The sequence below is a fragment of the Psammomys obesus genome, unplaced genomic scaffold (assembly GCF_907164565.1).
Source record: "Psammomys obesus unplaced genomic scaffold, mPsaObe1.curated_primary_1811, whole genome shotgun sequence".
In the NCBI taxonomy this organism is placed as follows: Eukaryota; Metazoa; Chordata; class Mammalia; order Rodentia; family Muridae; genus Psammomys; species Psammomys obesus.
The window spans coordinates 1,954,556-1,974,807 of NW_026590677.1; the positions used below are offsets into that span (position 1 = coordinate 1,954,556).

The 20,252-nt window shown below is 36.2% G+C and overlaps 1 protein-coding gene across 5 annotated transcripts in view; it reads left to right on the top strand.

Moving 5' to 3' along the window:
• Diaph2 (diaphanous related formin 2) overlaps positions 1-20,252 on the top strand; it is a 970,999-nt gene that overhangs the window by 266,794 nt on the left and 683,953 nt on the right. For all 5 annotated transcript variants that reach the window (XM_055608281.1, XM_055608283.1, XM_055608282.1 and 2 more), the window contains 4 exons: positions 9,258-9,322; positions 12,746-12,850; positions 17,913-18,233; positions 19,059-19,173. In XM_055608281.1, coding sequence (XP_055464256.1) covers positions 9,258-9,322; positions 12,746-12,850; positions 17,913-18,233; positions 19,059-19,173 — 606 coding nt within the window. The remainder of the gene's footprint in view (positions 1-9,257; positions 9,323-12,745; positions 12,851-17,912; positions 18,234-19,058; positions 19,174-20,252) is intronic.

Sequence of the window (20,252 nt, forward strand, 5' to 3'; positions counted from 1 at the left end):
TTTTTTTTTTTTTTTTTTTTTTTTTTTTTTTTTTTTTTTTACTTTTACCCTCCTCCCCCAGAAGAAAACAGATCAGATCAAATGACATTGTCTAATCCATTGGCACTTTGTTAGTATATTTTTTTTGTGTCTTAATATAGGATACTTCTTGAATTTACTTGCAAATGTTTTGGTTAAAACTTTAAAATTGTAAGATCTGAATATTGTAATTGTGTGTTTTACATTTTAAAAATGAGTAAACTTTGGATGTTAAATCTCTGGCTATACTAAAATACCCTTTAAAATATCCTTATCAATGATAACATTTTGTTACCTTAAAATATGTCTGTTAACTTCATGTTATATTAAATGAAAATAAACATAACAGTGCACAATTCTTATATGTGTATATTCTTAAGATATTTTTGTACTATAAAGTTGTATTTACTATGTATAGAACTTCTTTTTTTTTTTTTTTTTATTTATTTTTTTTTTTAATTTTTTTTTTTTACAGGTGAATTCATATTGTATTTTTTTTTTCTTTTTAGTTACATTTTGTTAACTCCGTGTCCCAGCTGTATCCCGCTCCCTCATTCCCTCCCCAACCCCACACTCCCTCCCTGGTCTCCTCCCTGCCCCTTTCCAAGTCCCCTGATAGGGGAGGACCTCCTCCCCTTTCATCTGACCCTGTTTTATCAGGTATCTTCAGGGCTGGCTGCAAAGTCCTCCTCTGTGGCCTAACAGACTGCTCCTCCCCTGGGGGGGGGGTGTCAAACAGCCTGCCCTTGAGATCCTGTTAGAAATAGTCCGTGTTCCCCTTACTTTGGAAAACTACTTGGTTACTGAGCTACCACAGGCCACATCCGAGCAGAAGTTCTAGGTTATATCCATAGATGGTCCTTGGTTGAGTTTCAGTCTCAGAAAAGACCCTGTGCCCAGATATATTTGGTCCTTGTAGAGCTCCTATCCTTTCCATATCATACTAACTTCCCTTCTTTCATATGATTCCCTGCACTCTGCCGAGGGTTTGGTTATGAGTCTTAGTGTCTGCTTTGAAACACTGCTAGGTAGAGTCTTTCAGATGCCTTTTGTGGTAGACTCCTGTCATAAGTTCAAGGCACATCCCATTTGTCTTTCTAAATGAGGATTAATCACCTTTGCCTGTGTCCACTTTCTTGATTATCTTCTTTAGGTGTGTAGATTTCATTATGTTTATCATGTCTTTTAGGTCTATATAAGCGAGTATATACCAAGTTTGTCTTTCTCCTTCTGGGATACTTCACTCAGAATGATCTTTTCTAGATCCCACCACTTGCCTGCAAATTTCATGATTTCCTCCTTTTTGATTGCTGAGTAGTATTCCATTGTGTAAAAATACCACAATTTCTGTATCCATTCCTCCGTTGATGGACATCTGGGTTGTTTCCAAGTTCTGGCTATTACAAATAAAGCTGCTACGAACATGGTTGAACAAATGTCCTTGTTGTGTACTTGAGCAAATTTTGGGTATATACCTAGGAGTTGTATAGCTGGGTCTTGAGGTAGCACTACTCCTAGTTGTCTGAGAAAGCGCCAGATTGACTTCCAGAGTGGTTGAACCAGTTTACATTCCCACCAGCAATGGAGGAGGGTTCCCTTTTCTCCACAACCTCTCCAGCATGTGCTATCACTTGAGTTTTTCATCTTGGCCATTCTGATGGGTGTAAGGTGAAATCTCAGGGTCGTTTTGATTTGCATTTCCCTAATGGCTAATGAGGTTGAGCATTTCTTTAAGTGTTTCTCTGCCATTCGATGTTCCTCTTTTGAGAATTCTCTGTTTAGCTCTGTTCCCCATTTTTTAAGTGGATTACTTGGTTTGTTGCTTTTCTGCTTCTTTAGTTCTTTATATATACTTGATATTAGCCCTCTGTCAGATAAAGGGTTGGTGAAGATTCTTTCCCAATCTGTAGGCTGTCTATTTGTTTTGATGACAGTGTCTTTTGCTTTACAGAAGCTTTTCAGTTTCATGAGGTCCCATTTATTGATTGTTGCTCTTAGAGCCTGTGCTGTTGGTGTTCTGTTCAGGAAGTTGTCTCCTGTGCCAATGAGTTCTAGGCTGTTTCCCACTTTTTTTTCCAGCTGATTTAGAGTATCTGGCTTTATGTTGAGGTCCTTGATCCACTTGGACTTTAGTTTTGTGCAGGGTGATAAATATGGGTCTATTTTCATTTTTCTGCATGTAGACATCCAGTTGGTCCAGCACCATTTGTTGAAGATGCTGTCTTTTTTCCATTGAATGGATTTGGCTTCTTTGTCAAATATTGAGTATTCATAGGTGTGTGGGTTTATTTCTGGGTCTTCTATGCGATTCCATTGATCCTCCTTTCTGTTTCTATGCCAATACCATGCAGTTTTTATTACTGTTGCCCTGTAGTACAGCTTGAGATCGGGAATGGAGATACCTCCAGATGATCTGTTGTTGTACAGAATTGTTTTGGAGATTCTGGGTTTTTTGTTTCTCCATATGAAGCTGAGAATCTTTTTTTCAAGGTCTGTAAAGAATTGAGTTGGTATTTTGATGGGAATTGCATTGAATCTGTAAATTGCTTTTGGCAGGATGGCCATTTTCACAATGTTAATCCTACCAATCCATGAGCACGGGAGATCTTTCCATCTTCTGAGATCTTCTTCAATTTCTTTCTTCAAAGACTTGAAGTTTTTTTCTCAAACAGGTCTTTCACTTGCTTGGTTAGAGTCACACCAAGGTACTTTATGTTATTAGTGGCTATTGTGAAGGGTGTTGTTTCCCTAATTTCTTTCTCGGCCTTTTTGTCTTTGGTATACAAGAGGGCTTCTGATTTTTTTGAGTTGATTTTGTATCCTGCCACTTTGCTGAAGGTGTTTATCAGCTGAAGAAGTTCTCTGGTTGAATCTTTGGGTTCGCTCATGTATACTATCATATCATCTGCAAATAGTGACACTTTGACCTCTTCCTTTCCGATTTGTATCCCCTTGATCTCCTTTAGTTGTCTTATTGCTCTGGCTAGGACTTCAAGTACAATGTTAAAGAGATATGGAGAGAGTGGGCAGCCTTGTCTTGTCCCTGATTTCAGTGGGATTGCTTTAAGTTTCTCTCCATTGAGTTTGATGTTGGCTATAGGCTTGCTGTATATTGCCTTTACTATCTTTAGGTATGTGCCTTGTATCCCTGATCTCTCCAAGACTTTAAACATAAATGGGTGTTGGACTTTGTCAAATGCTTTTTCAGCATCTAAGGAGATGATCATGTGGTTTTTCTCCTTCAGTTTGTTTATGTGGTGGATTACATTGATGGATTTCCGTATGTTGAACCACCCTTGCATTCCTGGGATGAAGCCTACTTGATCATGGTGGATGATATCTTTGATGTGTTCTTGGATTCGGTTTGCAAGTATTTTATTGAGTATTTTTGCATCAATGTTCATAAGAGAGATAGGTCTGAAGTTCTCTTTTTTGGTTGGATCTTTGTGTGGTTTAGGTATCAAAGTGACTGTGGCTTCATAGAATGAGTTTGGTAGTGTTCCTTCTGTTTCTATTTTATGGAATAGTTTGAGGAGAATTGGTGTTAGTACTTCTTTGAAGGTCTTGTAGAATTCTGCGCTGAAGCCATCTGGTCCAGGGCTTTTTTTGGAGGGGAGACTGTTAATGACTGCTTCAATTTCCTTGGGAGATATAGGACTATTCAGTCTTTCTGCCTGATCTTGACTTAATTTTGGTAGATGGAATCTGTCAAGAAAGTTATCCATTTCATTTAGATTTTCAAATTTTGTGCCATATAGGCTTTTGTAGTATGACCTAATAATCGTTTGGATTTCCTCAGTGTCTGTAGTTATGTCCCCATTTTCCTGTCTGATTTTGCTGATTTGTATGGTTTCTCTCTGCTTTTTAGTTAGTTTGGCTAAGGGTTTGTCTATCTTGTTGATTTTCTCAAAGAACCAGCTTTTTGTTTCATTGATTCTTTGGATAATTTTATTTGTTTCTAATTGATTGATTTCTGCCCTTAGTTTGATTATTTCCAGCCGTCTGCTCCTCTTGGGTGTATCTGCTTCTTTTTTTTCTAGGTTTTTCAGTTGGGCCATTAAGTTGTTTGTATGTGATGTTACGGATTTCTTCTTGTAGGCACTTAGTGCTATAAATTTTCCTCTGAGCACTGCTTTCAATGTGTCCCATAAATTTGGGTATGTTGTGCCTTCATTTTCATTGAATTCTAGAAAGTCTTTAATTTCTTTCTTTATTTCTTCCTTGACCCAGCTGTCATTGAGTAGTAAGTTGTTCAGTTTCCATGTGCGTGTCGGCTTTTTGTTGTTTCTGTTGTTGTTGATGTCCAGCTTTAGTCCATGGTGGTCAGATAGTATACAAGGGATTATTTCAATCCTTTTGTATCTGTTGAGGCTTGCTTTGTGACCAACTATATGGTCTATTTTGGAGAAGGTTCCGTGTGGTGCTGAAAAGAAGGTGTACTCTTTTGAGTTTGGGTGAAAAGATCTGTAGACATCTATTAGGTCCATTTGATTTAGGGATTCTGTGAGTGCTTTTATTTCCCTATTTGGTGTCTGTCTGGTTGATCTGTCCCTTGATGAGAGTGGGGTGTTGAAGTCTCCCACTATTAAGGTATTAGGATCAATGTATGATTTAAGCTTTAATATTGTTTCATTTACGAATGTAGGTGCTCTTGTATTTGGGGCATAGATATTCAAAATTGTGATGTCCTCTTGTTGGATTTTTCCTTTGATGAGAATATAGTGGCCCTCCTTATCTTTTTTGATTAACTTGGGTTGAAAGTCTATTTTATTAGATATTAGGATGGCTACTCCAGCTTGTTTTCTGGAACCATTTGCTTGAAAAACATTTTTCCAGCCCTTTACTCTGAGGTAGTGTTTATCTTTGTTGCATAGGTGTGTTTCTTGGATGCAACAGAATGTTGGGTCCTGTTTCCGTAACCATTCTGTTAGCCTGTGTCTTTTTATTGGTGAGTTGAGTCCATTAATATTGATAGATAATATTGACCAATGCATGTTAGTTCCTTTTGTAATGGAGTCGATGATCTTACCTTGTTTCATTGCTTGTTTTCTTTTCATTTTTGTTGGGATGTTATCTGTATGCCCTGTTTTCTTGGGTGAATTCGTTTTCGTTGGATTGGAGTTTTCCTTCTAGTATCTTCTGTAGGGTTGGTTTGCTGTATAGATATTGCGTAAATTTAGTTTTGTCATGGAATATTTTGTTTTCTCCATCTATGTTGATTGAAAGCTTTGCAGGGTATAGTAGTCTGGGTTGACATTTGTGATCTCTTAGAGTCTCCATGATGCTTTCCCAGGCCCTTCTGGCTTTCATAGTTTCTGATGAGAAGTCTGGTGTGATTCTGATAGGTCTACCTTCATATGTTACTTGGCCTTTTTCCCTTGCTGCTTTTAATATCTTTTCTTTGTTCTGTAGATTTAGTGTTTTGACTATGATGTGACGTGATGTGTTTCTTTTCTGGTCTAGTCTATTTGGTGTTCTGTAGGCCTCTTGTATATTTATGGACATCTCTTTCTTTAAGTTGGGAAAATTTTCTTCTATGATTTTTTTGAAAATATTTTCTGGACCTTGGAGCCTGGAGTCTTCTTTTTCATCAATTCCTATTATTCTTAGATTTTGTCTTTTCATAGCATCCTTGATTTCTTGGATATTTTGTGATTGGAATTTTTCTGATTTTACTTTTTCTTTGAGAGAAGTATCAATTTCTGCAAGTGTGTCTTCAGCTCCAGAGATTCTCTCTTCCATCTCTTGTATTCTGTTGGTGATGCTTACTTTTGTGGTTCCTGATCTTTTCTCCAAGTTCTCCAGCTCAAGAGTTTTCTCATTTTGTGTTTTCTTTATTGATTCTAATTCTGTTTTCATGCCTTGCACCATTTCTTTTATGTGTTTGAATTTGGATTCCTGTCTCTCTACGATGGACTCTATTTCTTTGTTCATTTCCTTTTTGTATGCCACTAATTTTTTCTCTACTTGTGCCTCTATTTGTTTGGCTATGTTTGCCTGTGTTTCTTTAAGGGTTTTGTCTATTTCTTCTTTCTTTACCTCCAATTGACTGGCCAACTCTTTGAAAGATTTGTTCATTTCCTCCTTATAAGCCTCAAATAATTGAGCAAGCATGGCTTTAAGGTCATTTTCCTGTGCTTCTGATGAATTGGAGTATCCATCGATTTTGGGGTTTGCTGGTGAAGTCATGATGTCCTGATTTATGTTGGAAGTGTTCTTTCGCCTACCCCTGGCCATTGGCTTGTCTGAGACCTTCCCTGTTTGTTTTTGGATTCTGCCGATCAGACTGGTACTGTCTCTCTCTCGAGTCTGGAGAATTCTTCAGGAAGTTGAGAGAGGTCCCGTGTCCTTAGCGTATGCTGAGGACTAGCTGTACAGGCAGGATACTTGGCAGAGATCGGCGTATCTGGGCTCTCTGCTCTCTGGTTTGGCCCTGCTTCTTTGATGTGCTCCGCCAGTTCCGTGCTGCTGTCACTGCCAGGTTATGAGGTCTTGCTGCAGCTGGAGATTTCAGGGTGGTCACGTCAGTGGGAATCGGGGTAATCAGCCTTTCTGTTCTCTGGTTTGGCCCTGGTTAGTCTTAAACTGGAGGGCTGATGTGCCCCGCCAGCTCAGTGCTGCTCCGCCGCCAGGTTAGAAAGTCCCGCTGTAACTGGAGACTGTGTTGCTAGTCCAGATGCTTTCTGGGAAGTCCTGGGGTCTCTTTACTGTGCTCTCCAAGCTTCGGAGGCCCAGCGCCTGGTGTGTCTAGCTTGTATGGCGTTTTTGTCTGGTTTTGGTGATTATATAGCGAATTCTCTGTCACTGTGGGATTGGGCGGGCCGTACTGTCAGTGACGGCGCTCCTGCGGAGCTAGTATGGCGTCTAGCAGACTCGGGCCCTGGGAGGATGGTGCAGCCGCCGCGAGTGAATCTGGGACTCCGAGACACAGTACTGCTGGCCTTTGCCGATAAAGGGCTTGGGGCTCCGCCTCAGTGGCTGCAGGCCCCAGGCAGTTAGGTCTGCGCTGAGAAAGGCAAGTCGGCTGTGCCTGTGCTGAGGAGGAGGGAGGTCTGGGGGAGGGGAGTGCCGAGAGATCAAAGGATCGTTTCTCACCTTCCCCAATCAAGTCCGTGGGTGACCCGAGACCAAGGTTTTCACCTCCTGCGATGTTCCCTGTTGTTTAGAAAGTCTCTCCGTTGTTTCCCTGGCTTCAGAAGTTCTTCCACACATCAGCTCAGAACTTTATCTCCTCCACAGCTCGGAAACTGTGTGTGCTAGTCGCCATCTTGGCTCCGCCCCCCTGTATTGATTTCTTCAGCGGTGCATTCAGTCACTGAGATTCTCTCCCCCATAGCTTGAATTCTGTTGATTATGTTCACCTTTGTGGTTATTAGTCTTTTTTTCTATGTTTTCTATATCCAGGAGTTTCTCTGTTTGAGTTTTCTGTATTGATTCTATTTCTGTTTTCATGTCTTACACCATTTTCTTCATCTGTTTTTATTTGGATTCCTGTCTGTTCATGATGGCCTCTATTTTTTTTGTTCATTCCCTCTCTATGTTCCTATCTATATGCCTCTATTTGTTTGTCTATATTTGCCTGTATTTCTTTGAGAGTTTTGTTTGTTTCTTATCCATGTGCCTCTAATAACTGGATAAGCATAGATTTGAGATCATTTTCCTGTGTTTTCTCTGTCAAAATATCCATTGATTTTTGTAGTTTCTGTTGAAACCTTGATCTCCTGATTTTTGTTTCATGTGTTCTTTCACTGGTCTCAACCCATCTGTGCATCAGTAGCCTTTGCTGTTTGTTCCTGGAGCCTGTACTATAGACTGAGTCCGTCTGCCTCTGCAGACTGGAGTATTCTTCAGGAAGATAAAAGAGGGCCACTGGATTGAGAGTGGATGTTGGTGTTTCAGCTGTAGCTAAGGGACAAAGATCTGAGGTGCATGTGTGCAAGCTCAGGAGTGTGCATAGAAGTGTGTCTTCAAGGACCGGGTGCTAGTGTAGATGCCTGGAAGGCTGGAACATAAGCTTAGATGGGGTGCCGTCTTGGTTACTGGATGCCATGCTCATGTTCAGGTCCCCTGAATGGCTCAGTGGATCTACAGGCCTGTTGTATTATCCTTTAGGCACTTAGACCTGTCTGGGTTGCACCATCTTGGCTTCAGGAATTTTTTTTTTTTTTTTTTTTTTGCCTTGACTCCACTGAGAAACCCAGAGAACAGGGGCTTCAATGTTGAGAACAGTCTCCCAGGGATTCTTACGGAGGTATGGGTGGGAGGGATCTGATGTCTGGCTACTAGCATGCATGGACCCTGGATCTTGGGCTCTGCCTGCACTCACTGGAAGGAGTACTCACTTGCAGGCATTTGCAGAAAGCACAGGGTTCCATGGTTCTCAACTCTCAGATTTGGATCCGGAGGAGCAAAGAAAGGGTAGGGTATCTATCAGTAGTGTCTGTGGTTTGGCAGCTACACTGGGAGGCCCATACTTGTGGCCACCTCAGCCATCTCAGCCGCTGAGCACGGATGCCCATACTTGGAACAGCCTCCACTGACGCCTCTGCTGTCTCAGTCACCAAGCAGGGTGACTTGTCCTTGGAGCAGCAGCTGCTGGAGCCAATAGTGCAAGTGAAAGTGCAGGGTGTTGAAAGTGTGCCACTCTTAGAACCAGGATATATCTCGGGGTCACGTGGATCCAATCTGTCCCAGCTCAGGCTTTGTCCTCTTTAGCTGGGGAATCCTCAAAGTTGATGATTGGCTTCAGCCACCCTTCCACTCACCAGTTTCAGAATTTATAATCCTCTGCCCCTCAGATATGGTGCGTCCTGGTCACTGCCATCCTAGTTAAGTAAAAATTTTACTGGACAACCTGAACTGAGGAATGTCACTACTACTGTTCCCCCAGTGTTTTAGGGGATTATTTTGAGTTTTCATTATCTTGAACACAGAATCTTTGCCTCCTCTTTCTATATAATAATGTGCAATTTTAAAAAAGAATTCTGTACTGTTAGAAGTAGAATTATAATTAAAGACTTTCATTGTAGTAATAATTTTGTCAAAGATAATTTGGATGCTTGAGTCTTTTGCTTTTATACCAAAGAAAGAAAATGTAATAGAAAATTTGCATCATATTATAGATTAGTTTACCTTTAGTAAATATTCATATGAAAAGTACAGAATCATATACTGGTAGCCATAATTAACTGGAGATTCCATATCACATGTTTCTAATTACTGTTGCTTCATCTGGATAGATGCTTGTGTAAACAAGGCAAAAGTTGAAGAAAGTGAGCAAAAAGCAATGGAATTTTCAAAAAAGGTAAGACTGACAAAATGGTAGTCCTGACTTTTAAATCAATAATTTAAACACAATGCATTGTTAAACCATAACCATATTTGTTTTTATATGACACTTTATAACTTGTCATTTCAATTTTGTAATACTTTGTACTACTAGAAGTAAAATTTATTTTAGAATAAGATATTTAATATTCCTTTCTCATCAACCCAGTTCATTAGGTTTGAAAAATACTAATCACATTATACTTACTGATAAATGAAATGAAATTAGCTGGCTAAAAGGATACATAGTTACAATCAAACACCCAAAACATCCTTTGCTTTCTTTTAGCATTCACTTATACTACACAGCTCCATGGAGAGCTGGGAGAAACTTGGTTTAAGCTATGCCTTTTTTGCTGTTGAGTAAATCCTGCTGTTAGAATGCTTTGCTAGCATACACAAGATTTCTGGTCTTCATCCTCAACACAAAAAACTTATTAGTGTTGATATTAGTCTTATGTTGGAATTCATTCCCTTTTTCCTGTCTCCTCACTCCTCTGTTTAGACTCCTTAGAATTTTGTTACTGCGATTTGCTAAATGATGGTGTTACTTTGTTAGGCTTTTTAGAACTTGTGGCTCTTTTTTTTTCCTGCTTATAAGTGGCTTTAAATAAGTGCAATCTACGTATATTATAATTTCTTTTAGACTGATTTACAGTCCTTTTTATTTGATGGAAGTATACATACGACTTTATTAAAAATATTAAAGTTTGTCAAGTGTTCCTCTTTCTTCTCCCTCTTTCTCCTCCTACTATCTTTCCTCTGTTCCTCTGGTATTCATTAGTAAGTTGGAGAGAGAATCAAAACAAAAGGCAGAAAAAAAAAAAACATCCCGATATTCAACCATCTGAGAGCAAGACAAGTGCTTACATTTTCTCGTCTTTAAAGTTATGACTTAACTTGGAGATTAGCATATCACTTTTGCTATCACCCCAGAAATTATAGAGCTACTTCAGGGCATTTGAAGACATGTTTTTTTTGCTCTTTTACATCCTAGAGTAGGTAATAAGAAGTTGAGTTGACCACAATTAATTTCTGGGAAACTGTCACTTTTGTTGTTAAAAATGCACACTTTTGAGTAACAGACCTTTATTATTATGCACTCCTTTTAAATAACATGTCTTATATTTCCATTGACTCTTATAGGCTCTCCTTAAATTTGACTAGACTTTGTAAAATTGAAGTAAATTGTGATGACCTATCTTCATAGTTTCCTGTAGTTAACTGCATGAGGTAAACTGAAATCATAGGAAAATACAGTAACAATTACCAACAATGTTAATTACCAACATTTAGACTGGATTTGTGGAATTAACCTAGTCATTACCTATGTGCATTGTCTTCTGAGTTATCTTAAAAGACAGTGTTAACTAGTTTTTAATTTTTAACTATCTTTTTTGAGAGTTTGATATTTGCATAATATGTTTTGATAATATTCACCTTCTACCCCTAGTTTTTCCAAAATGTTAGACATTGGTTATAAGATCCAATCTCAGCTTTTCCACTAAGCAATTCTAAGCAAGCTTCTTATTCTATTTGGATTGTGCTCTCTTCATAATTAAAAAGGGTGTCTCAGATTAGGAACTCAGAAAGAGAACTCTTCTATTGTCCACATTTAGGTTGTATCATTCCTATTCTGTTGTTTACATGCAGCACAATATTAAATTATAAGCAGGAAAAATATGTACTTGTGTAGATGGCATATTTGAAAAGCACTACAGCAGAAAGTGACTTTGACAGAAGAGCTATGATTATAGATTCAGGGAAATTGTATTGATTGAACAAGCAAGTATTAAAGGAATTCTGTCCTGTTTTGATTTGTTTTGATTTTAGAGACACTTTGTTTGTGCCCTCCTTCCTAGCCTAGAATTCACTATTTAGTTTAAGATGGCTTTGAACTTGCATTGATCCTACCATCTCTGCTTCCAAAGGATTGGTGATATAGGAGTATATTAATATGTCTGCCCAAGATCCCCATGTTCTCAGTGAAGTAGAAAAAAAGATCCCTGAAGGAGCTTAGATCATTCACCTCATGTATTTGTTGTTGTTTTAGGATTTAGTTATATTAAAAAGATTTTTACCAGCCTGTATAAGGTATTTTCCAAGTACTGAAACAGACATGAATAAAAGCATGACTAAGCAGAGTTTCAGGTTTGATGTAAATACTGTCATCTAGATTACTTATACATTTTTTTCATCCCACTAGAATAGCATTCTATAATTTTCTAAGGTCATATATAAGGTCACATCTATTTATTAACAGGGAATGGCTGCTTTATTAGTTTATTTACTTTAAGTGCAGTCTGGGTAATAAGACATACAACTTTTAGAAACAGAAAAAATATTGGGACAATCTATAGACATATAAAATTACTTGCATTAACAATACTAATAAAAAAGTAAAGCACATTTTCTGTAGCTATACCTATAACAGTATTTGCTTTAAATATGATTCCAGTTTGTCTCTGCATAGAGTAATGACTGAGGTAGGAGCTAGAACAAGATGCCCGAAATATATATGTATCTTTTGTTAAGTTATTTTCTTTAGGAACCCATAATATTACTTGTCATTTTCTATCCTCTTCCCCTCTCTTCCTCATGTATGTGTGAATGTATGCATGCATGTACTTATATTATTTATTTATTGTAGGTTGTGTGTGTGTATGTGTGTGTGTGTGTGTGTGTGTGTGTACTTGTACATGCTAGCATGTGTCTGCCCATGAGGAGAGGTCAGAGAACAACCTAGAGGATTCAGTTTTTTGCATGTTATCTTATGTGAGTCAAGGATCAATCTCAGGTTGTTATGCCAGTACTCCTCTGCCCACTGAACCATCTTTACTTGCCTCATATTCCTCTCCTGAGTTGTTTAATAAGGTTCTTTTTTAACCATCTATTATCTTAGTCTTCATTTTTATGCAGTGTATATCATTGTAATGTCAGATTTTCTGAAGCACCACTTTTTGGACACTAAGCAATGACAATCATGGCAGAAATAATCTCCCAGTCCAATATGTGTGGATGTACATACTTCTAAACGTTGTTAACTTTTATCTTTTTGAAGGTTAAATATGTTTCACTTTCCAGTCAAACCTCAAAGAATGGGTGAAATCATTAATAAATATTATTAATACTGTAATTGAATTTCCTATAACGTAAAATTTTCGTTACATGTGAACAGAGACTTCAGAGTCCACCCATATTTTTCTATTTTTCTTTTTTTTTTTTTAAGAGAATTATCTCTGTGTGGATGTTTAATTGTCAGGAGAATAATTAAGCCTTTTTTTTAATGAACTGTGAATTTAGGGAAGGAAAACCCATTCTACATATTTATTGCATAAATTGTTAAATCTTTCTCAATTACATATTAGTAACTGTACATTTATGGTGGTGCTCATTGCAGTTTGATGAAGAATTCACAGCTCGACAAGAAGCTCAAGCAGAGCTCCAGAAAAGAGATGAAAAAATCAAAGAACTGGAAACAGAAATCCAGCAACTTCGGGCCCAGGTAATGAAGCAAGATTTATACTTTACATCACAATGAATTTAATGGTAGAAAATTATCTTGTTAGTTAGAAGGAAAAAAAAAATGTTAGACTTTTTGGTCACTGTTGACAGTTTTCTTTTAGTTGAAATAAATATAGATTTGATATTTTCAAGACAGCAAATCATTTTAATGTTTGGAAATAAATAAGACTTTGTTTGCTCAAACTGCTCTGGATATCTTTTAAAAAATACAGTATACAAACAAAACTGTTTTTTACATGAAATTTTTATATTATTTCAAAACTTGTGTGCATAGTATTTTCTTTCTAAAAGAATATGGAAATGCTAATAAATTTTAATCATCCAAAATGCTTCTTGAGATCTTTAAATATAGACTATCTTCATTTCCAAACTTATATACTTTATTTCTAATGGCATTCCCTTACACAAAATATTTTATTTCATATGTCTAAAGTTTAGAGTTACATATAGTGTCAACACATTTTGTGGCTTAAAAGTATAATATGAAATTTAAGAGGGTGCCTTCAAGTAGTTAATGTTCAGTAAGTGATAGTTGATTGACTACATAAATTTCCAATAGTATATTGAATAATTACTTCCAAAGTCACTAATAAGTACTCATGGTGGTATCCATTTTCTATCCATATCCCATAAGATTTATATCTACTATTTATGTCTTTGTTTCTTCTTTCAGTATCATCGTACTTCTTTTTCTGCATGTCTGAGAACTTGATTTCTCTTACTTTCACACTTCCTCATGAGTAGAGATATCTCTGTGTTCTCTCTGCCTCTGGAATTTTTCTTTGCTTTGTATTTTGTGTACAAATGCCAGACTCAGTTTCATATGTTCATTTATCACCTTTAAGTAGGTGTCAAAGCTTTTGAGTCTGTCTTACATTTTTTGCTTTCCCCATAGGCAAGCCTTTTGTATTGAAAACAAACTCAATATTTTTGATCTTTTCTATTTCTTTAAACCAGCTTTGTCCAATTTTATTTGTTTTAAATTTTACCACTATTTTCTTAATACAAAAGTTTGACCTTTTTTCTTGACCTGTTCCTGATAAATATTAGTTCTTGTTTTATTTAAATTCTTCCTGTGACTCTTTCACCTCTTCCTCAAAACTCTGATCCCTTTGGGTGTACTCTCATTATATCTGGCCTCAACTATTATAATTGTCTCCTAATTTTTTTTCTGCCTTTTCCTTCTCAAGTTCAAGTTTTTATGTTAATGAAAAATCAATCCTCCTATAACATTGTTTCAGTTATTATTACTGAAGTATTTATTGTGTATAATGGTTGCCTGTTTTATCCAGAATTAAATAAAATCTCCTTACTAGAAATATGTAAGCTTACTGGCATAGGCTGCCTTTTACTTACTTCTTTTGCAGCTTAGACTCTCACTGCTTTCCTGACTAAGCAACCTCTGTTGCTGTTAATTCTCCTTTCCTTCTATCAGATCTAACTTCCTGCCTCCATATTTTTCATTCTGCCAAATTTCTCATAGATTACTTAAAGATACTTTAATGATTTTTTTACAGTATATTCAGTAGTCCACTAAATTGATTAAACATTAATTTCTTAAAATTTTGCAAGACTTGTTAGCCTATTAAATATTGCATGCTATCCTATACTGAAGGCATCTCTCTAACTGAAACCCTTCTCAGACTCATTTGCCCACAGTATCTTTTGTTGTTTCCATTTTTTTATTGTTGAGACAGAGACTCATTTTGTGGCTCTCACTGGCCTAAAACTTCTTCTGTAGTCCAGGCTGGCCTTCAAATCACAGAAAACCATTTGCATCTGTTTCCTGAGTGGTGGGATTAAAAGTATATCACACAGGGTATATACTCACTTATAAGTGGATACTAGACCTATAATATAGGATAGGATAAACATACTAAAATCTGTAGACCCAAAGACATTAAGCAAGAAGGAGGTCCCTTGGTAAGATGGTCAATCCTCACTCAGAAAGACAAACAGGACGGACATCGGAAGAAGGAGAAAAGAGGCAACAAGACAGGAGCCTACCACAGAGGGCCTCTGAAAGACTATACCCAGCAATGTATCAAGGCAGATGCTAAGGCTCCTAACCAAACTTTGGGCATAGGGCAGGGAATCCTATGAAAGAAAGGAGAGATAGAGGGACCTGGAGAGGATAGGAACTCCACAAGAAGAGCAACAGAAACAAAATATCTGGGCACAGGGGTCTTTTCTGAGACTGACACTCCAACCAAGGACCATTCATGGATAGAACTTAGAACCTCTGCTCAGATGTAGTCCATGGCAGCTCAATCTCCAAGTGGGTAACTAGCAAGGGGAACAGGAACTGTCTCTAACATGAACTCAGTGTTAGGCTCTTTGATCACTGCCCCTGAGGGGGGAGCAGCCTTGCCAGGTCACAGAGGAAGACAGTGCAGCCAGTGCTGATGAGACCTGATAAGCTAGAGTTGGTCAGATGGAAGCCTAGGAGTATCTCCCCTATCAGTGGACTTGGAGAGAGGCATGGGAGGAGATGATGGAGGGAGGGTAGTATTGGGAGGGGATAAGGAAGGAGGTACAACTGGGATATGGGGTGAATAAACTGTAAATAATATAAAAATAAAAATTTAATTTAAAAAGTATATACTACCTTGTCTGCCTGACTACAGTGCCTTCTATGTTTGTTATCGTTTGTTAGAAAAACAGTCTCTTTCTAGCACCCATGTCATCTACTCATAGATGTTGGTGAAGCCTTTCTTTCTTTCTTTCTTTCTTTCTTTCTTTCTTTCTTTCTTTCTTTCTTTCTTTCTTCCTTCCTTCCTTCCTTCCTTCCTTCCTTCCTTCCTTCCTTCCTTCCTTCCTTCCTTTCTTTCTTTCTTTCTTTCTTTCTTTCTTTCTTTCTTTCTTTCCTTCTTTTCCTCCCCCCCTCCCTCCTTCCCTCCCTCCGTTTCTCCCCTTCCTTCCTTCCTTCCTTCCTTCCTTCCTTCCTTCCTTCCTTCCTTCCTTCCTTCCTTCCTCCCTTCCTCCCTTCCTCCCTCCCTCCCTCCCTCCCTTCTTTCCTTTCCTTTCCTTTCCTTTCCTTTTCTTTTCTTTTCTTTTCTTTTCTTTTCTTTTCTTTTCTTTTTTTCTTTTTTCTTTTCGGCAACATACTGTCACTATATAACCCAAGCTGATCTGAAAGTTTCCATGTAGTCCATTTTGTGGGGCCATGCCCTGGCAAGCTGTATCAACTCCAGTCATTTTTTTAACTCCTAATTATTCAGTGAACAAAGAAGTGGCTACTATGTTTTGATACTGAGAGAATTCAAACTTGCAGAGGATATGCTTAACTTGAGTTAAACCCTATGCATTTGTTCTTTTCTTTTTTCTTTTTTAAGGTCCATTCACATGGTGAGAAGTACTCCTTAAATATTTTAAGGAATTTGTGCTTGTATTGTACAAATGATGTAGATCTAAGAGAACGAAAATATTGACTGATGTTTAAAATATTTATTGGGTATTTGCATTTTCTGTGTTAATTTTTCAGTTAAAGGAGGAGACAAACACAGATTTTGTCTTTCAAGTATTAAAAAAAAATACATTCTCATCATCCAAAATACTTGTAGCATAAATCACAAATTTTTCTGTTATTTTCACTAATGTTAATTAAAAGTAAAAATCAGGCTTTCATAGATTGCTGTTATTCTTCCTGACTTCTGTAAAGGATTTCATTGTAGGAATGGCTAGCCATTTTTAAGTGTATGTATTTTTATATGTGAATATATAAACATGAATATTTGTACATATGAATAATAATTTGATGAATACTAATTGACATTGTGTAGGACATATTTCCACAATCATGTCTAAGTATAAATTAAAAAAAAAGTTTTTATAAATAAAATTCTTATTTAAATTGCTTATCCAAAGTTTAGTTAATTGATTTTTATTCTGGAAGATTCATCAAATGTTAACTGGGACAGTGAAAAATAGTCCAAGTACAAACTTTATGTTAGTCAAGATAAAAGGACTTTTTCCTGGTTAAAGGAATAATAATAATAATCACCATGCCTTGAAATTTTAATTAATAAAATGTAAAATTTAGATTGCAAAAATGTCTGTTAAGTGGTACTAGTTTCTTTGAAATATAGTCATGTTCATTTTATAATGGGAACCATTGTTATCACTTATAGTATATTTAATCCTTAAAAAAATAATATGGAATGCAGTGTTATCTCCTTGTTTCAATTTTCATTAGAGAACAAGGCTGAAGTTACTTTCTGACAATAGAAATAAGTAATCTCCCTTCATGAACCATGTGTTTGAATTAATTCTCGTGGAAAATGATAGCCTTTCATTAAGAGAGCAGAATGGAAAGAGGAGAACCACATTCAAATACAGATTCTGTTGTTTTCTACTGTGATGTTCACGGGCATACTTGTGTGTGTTTGTGTGTGTGTGCATGTTAAGGTTCAAATCTAAGGCTTCCTGAATGTAAAACAAGTACTCTAGTAAATGAGCTATATTCTTAGCCTTCATTTAAAGTTTTTGCACTTAGTTTTCTCTTCTGTAAGCACTGAGATAACATTACAAGGTCATAATAAGGAAAAAAGGAAGCCATAGATGTAAAATGTTGATATGCTTATATTACTATGCAAATGACTGGTACTTAAAATTAATTTTTAGTATTTGAAGACAGCTAAATTAGTGGCACATCTAATAACTTTCTACAAGACTAATTGATACCCGAGGGATTTGAATCCATGACCTTGTCATACTTCAATCAAATTTTAATCATCTAGGCTAACAGTCCTAATCCATATGCCATATATCTTTGGCTGTATTTATAGTGAAAGGTATTATTTCATTATATTAGAGTTTTTCACAAAAATCTTCCAAACTGCAAACTTTCCTTTCATATCAGAAATAGTCATTTCCCGAATTATACAGAATATATAAAAAATCTGTATTTATAGGTACTGATAAAATGTACAATCTGGAAATCTTATGAAGGTATATACAATCTTAAACCCTAAACACCTAATGGATATGTATATACTTCGTGTTATATTTTCTTATAAGCATTAACCTTTTTTCTGTTTCAGGGTGTTTCATCTGCAATTCTAGGCCCACCTCCACCACCTCCTCTGCCAGGTGCTGGACCATGCCCACCACCACCTCCTCCACCACCACCACCTCCACTTCCTGGAGTAGTTCCTCCTCCTCCTCCTCCACCACCATTACTTGGGATGCCTGGTATTCCAGCACCACCACCAGCACCACCTTTGTTTGGAGGACCTCCTCCACCACCACTCTCTGGAGGAATTTTTCCTCCTCTACCAGTACCAAGTGAACTACCTTATGGAATGAAGCAGAAAAAAGTATATAAGCCTGAAGTATCCATGAAAAGAATCAACTGGTCCAAGGTAAGACTATAAATTTTTGCTTTTTCCATAACTGACAATGTGTGAGAAATGTGTTGCTGTGAGTTCATCATCGAATGCTGTTAAGATAGTGAGTACTAATATTATTCCTTTTCCCTGTGGGTTTACCATCTATGTTCATCTTCAAACGTGTGACCTAGATAGCTGAAAACTTCCTAAACACTTTGACATTACGGTACAATCAAAGGAAAAGAAAATTGAATATCTATGAAATATATGATAAATGAAAAGAATTTCATAGTGTTATCACTGTAAATATTAAACACTGTCACTTTCTTAATATCATTACTTGTAAAGATCCTGCTTTCTTTGGTATTTTTGTTTTTAGAGAATGATAAGGTTTTTTTTTTTATTGTAAACTTTAAATTTGCAGGGAGCAAGGAACCCAAAGAAATAGGAGGGCAAGAGTGTTTGGGGAAGTGTCACTGAAAGCAATGTATATAATGTATAAGTATTAAAATTTCAAAATAAAATCTAATAACTTGATATATAAAATATTTTTAAAACAGGTACATATATATATATATATATACAAGAATAATATATATAAGTTGAAGAGGAATATGCTGTATCAATTTCAATTTGAGGGTCTTTTCAGTAGCTGTCTTCATATATACTTTACTGTATGAGCCATTGTTTTTGTGTAGATTTTCTGTATAACAACTACACTATAAGTGTTCTTCTAAATATTTATGGGTGTAATTTTATATATTTGTAATTGATTTAGTGGATAGATGAACAAAGGTGAGTCTTTGAAAAATTAAACAAGAAGTAACAACATGAATGAATATCATTGTTATTTCTTAGATTGAACCTAAAGAATTATCTGAAAATTGTGTCTGGCTGAAAGTAAAAGAAGAAAAGTTTGAGAATCCAGATCTGTTTGCAAAACTGGCCTTGACATTTGCTTCCCAGAGGAAAGGTACCGTTTATTTTTACACATTATTAATGTCTATACCTGATGTATTGGAATTTATTTCTCTGCTAACACGTTCTAAGGATGTGTGAATGTATTGTTTTCTCACAGTACACAGGGCCAAACATAAATATATTCATGTATTAGCTACAATTTACCCTATAACCAAAAGAAAACTTTCTCATTTCAATTTTGTTTTGCATAAATATTAGTATTTAACTTAAAATACAGGTTTTATCTTTATTATTTAATACTTGTGGTATACCTCATAAAGTTGCCACTTTGCTGAGATTAATTTGTAGATTTCCCATGCTACACAAAAATCGAGTCATAAGATACTAATACTTCCAAACTATATGAATTATATTAGACTAAGACTGGTGCCATAGGAATTATGCTTTTGTCTTTTTAAGTGTGTATTATTAATAAACATTATTTCCCAGGAAATCTCATAGTTATTGTTATGAACATTAGTTCTGAATTAATATATAAATTTGATCCTCAGCAAATATGATTGTTGATATTACAATAGCATATCTTTTTATGATTATAACTCTAATATACTTTTAGGTATTTCACATATGCTATTTAGGTAATATCCAAGTCTCACTATTAGTCATTGTGATACTTTATATTTTATTTCACTACAACAATTTTAGTAGTTATTACAGAAATTAATTGTAGACATTATGCTATGTAAATCAGTCTTTACAAATAATAAATGGAAATATTCTATGCTTTCCTCTTAATGAATGCTTTTACTATTCACCTGCTCTATTGTGATGTTAGTTTGAAGATATAGAATGGAGGAGGAGAGAGAGAAAGAAATCTGTGATCATTAGAGTGTTCTGAAGAACTTTGACATTTAAACAAATATTATTAATTTAAATTTTTATTTGTTATAATTGGTCTAGTCCATACAAATGATTAAGCAAGCATGTATTTTACAAGTGAAGAAAGTAAGAATAGAGACAGAAAGGATAAACGATTAGGTTGGCTAAGGTGTATGTTATGTTCAATATACAATGTATATGTCTGAATTTTTTTCAATCAGTCCATTACAATACTAAGTTATTAATTGTCAT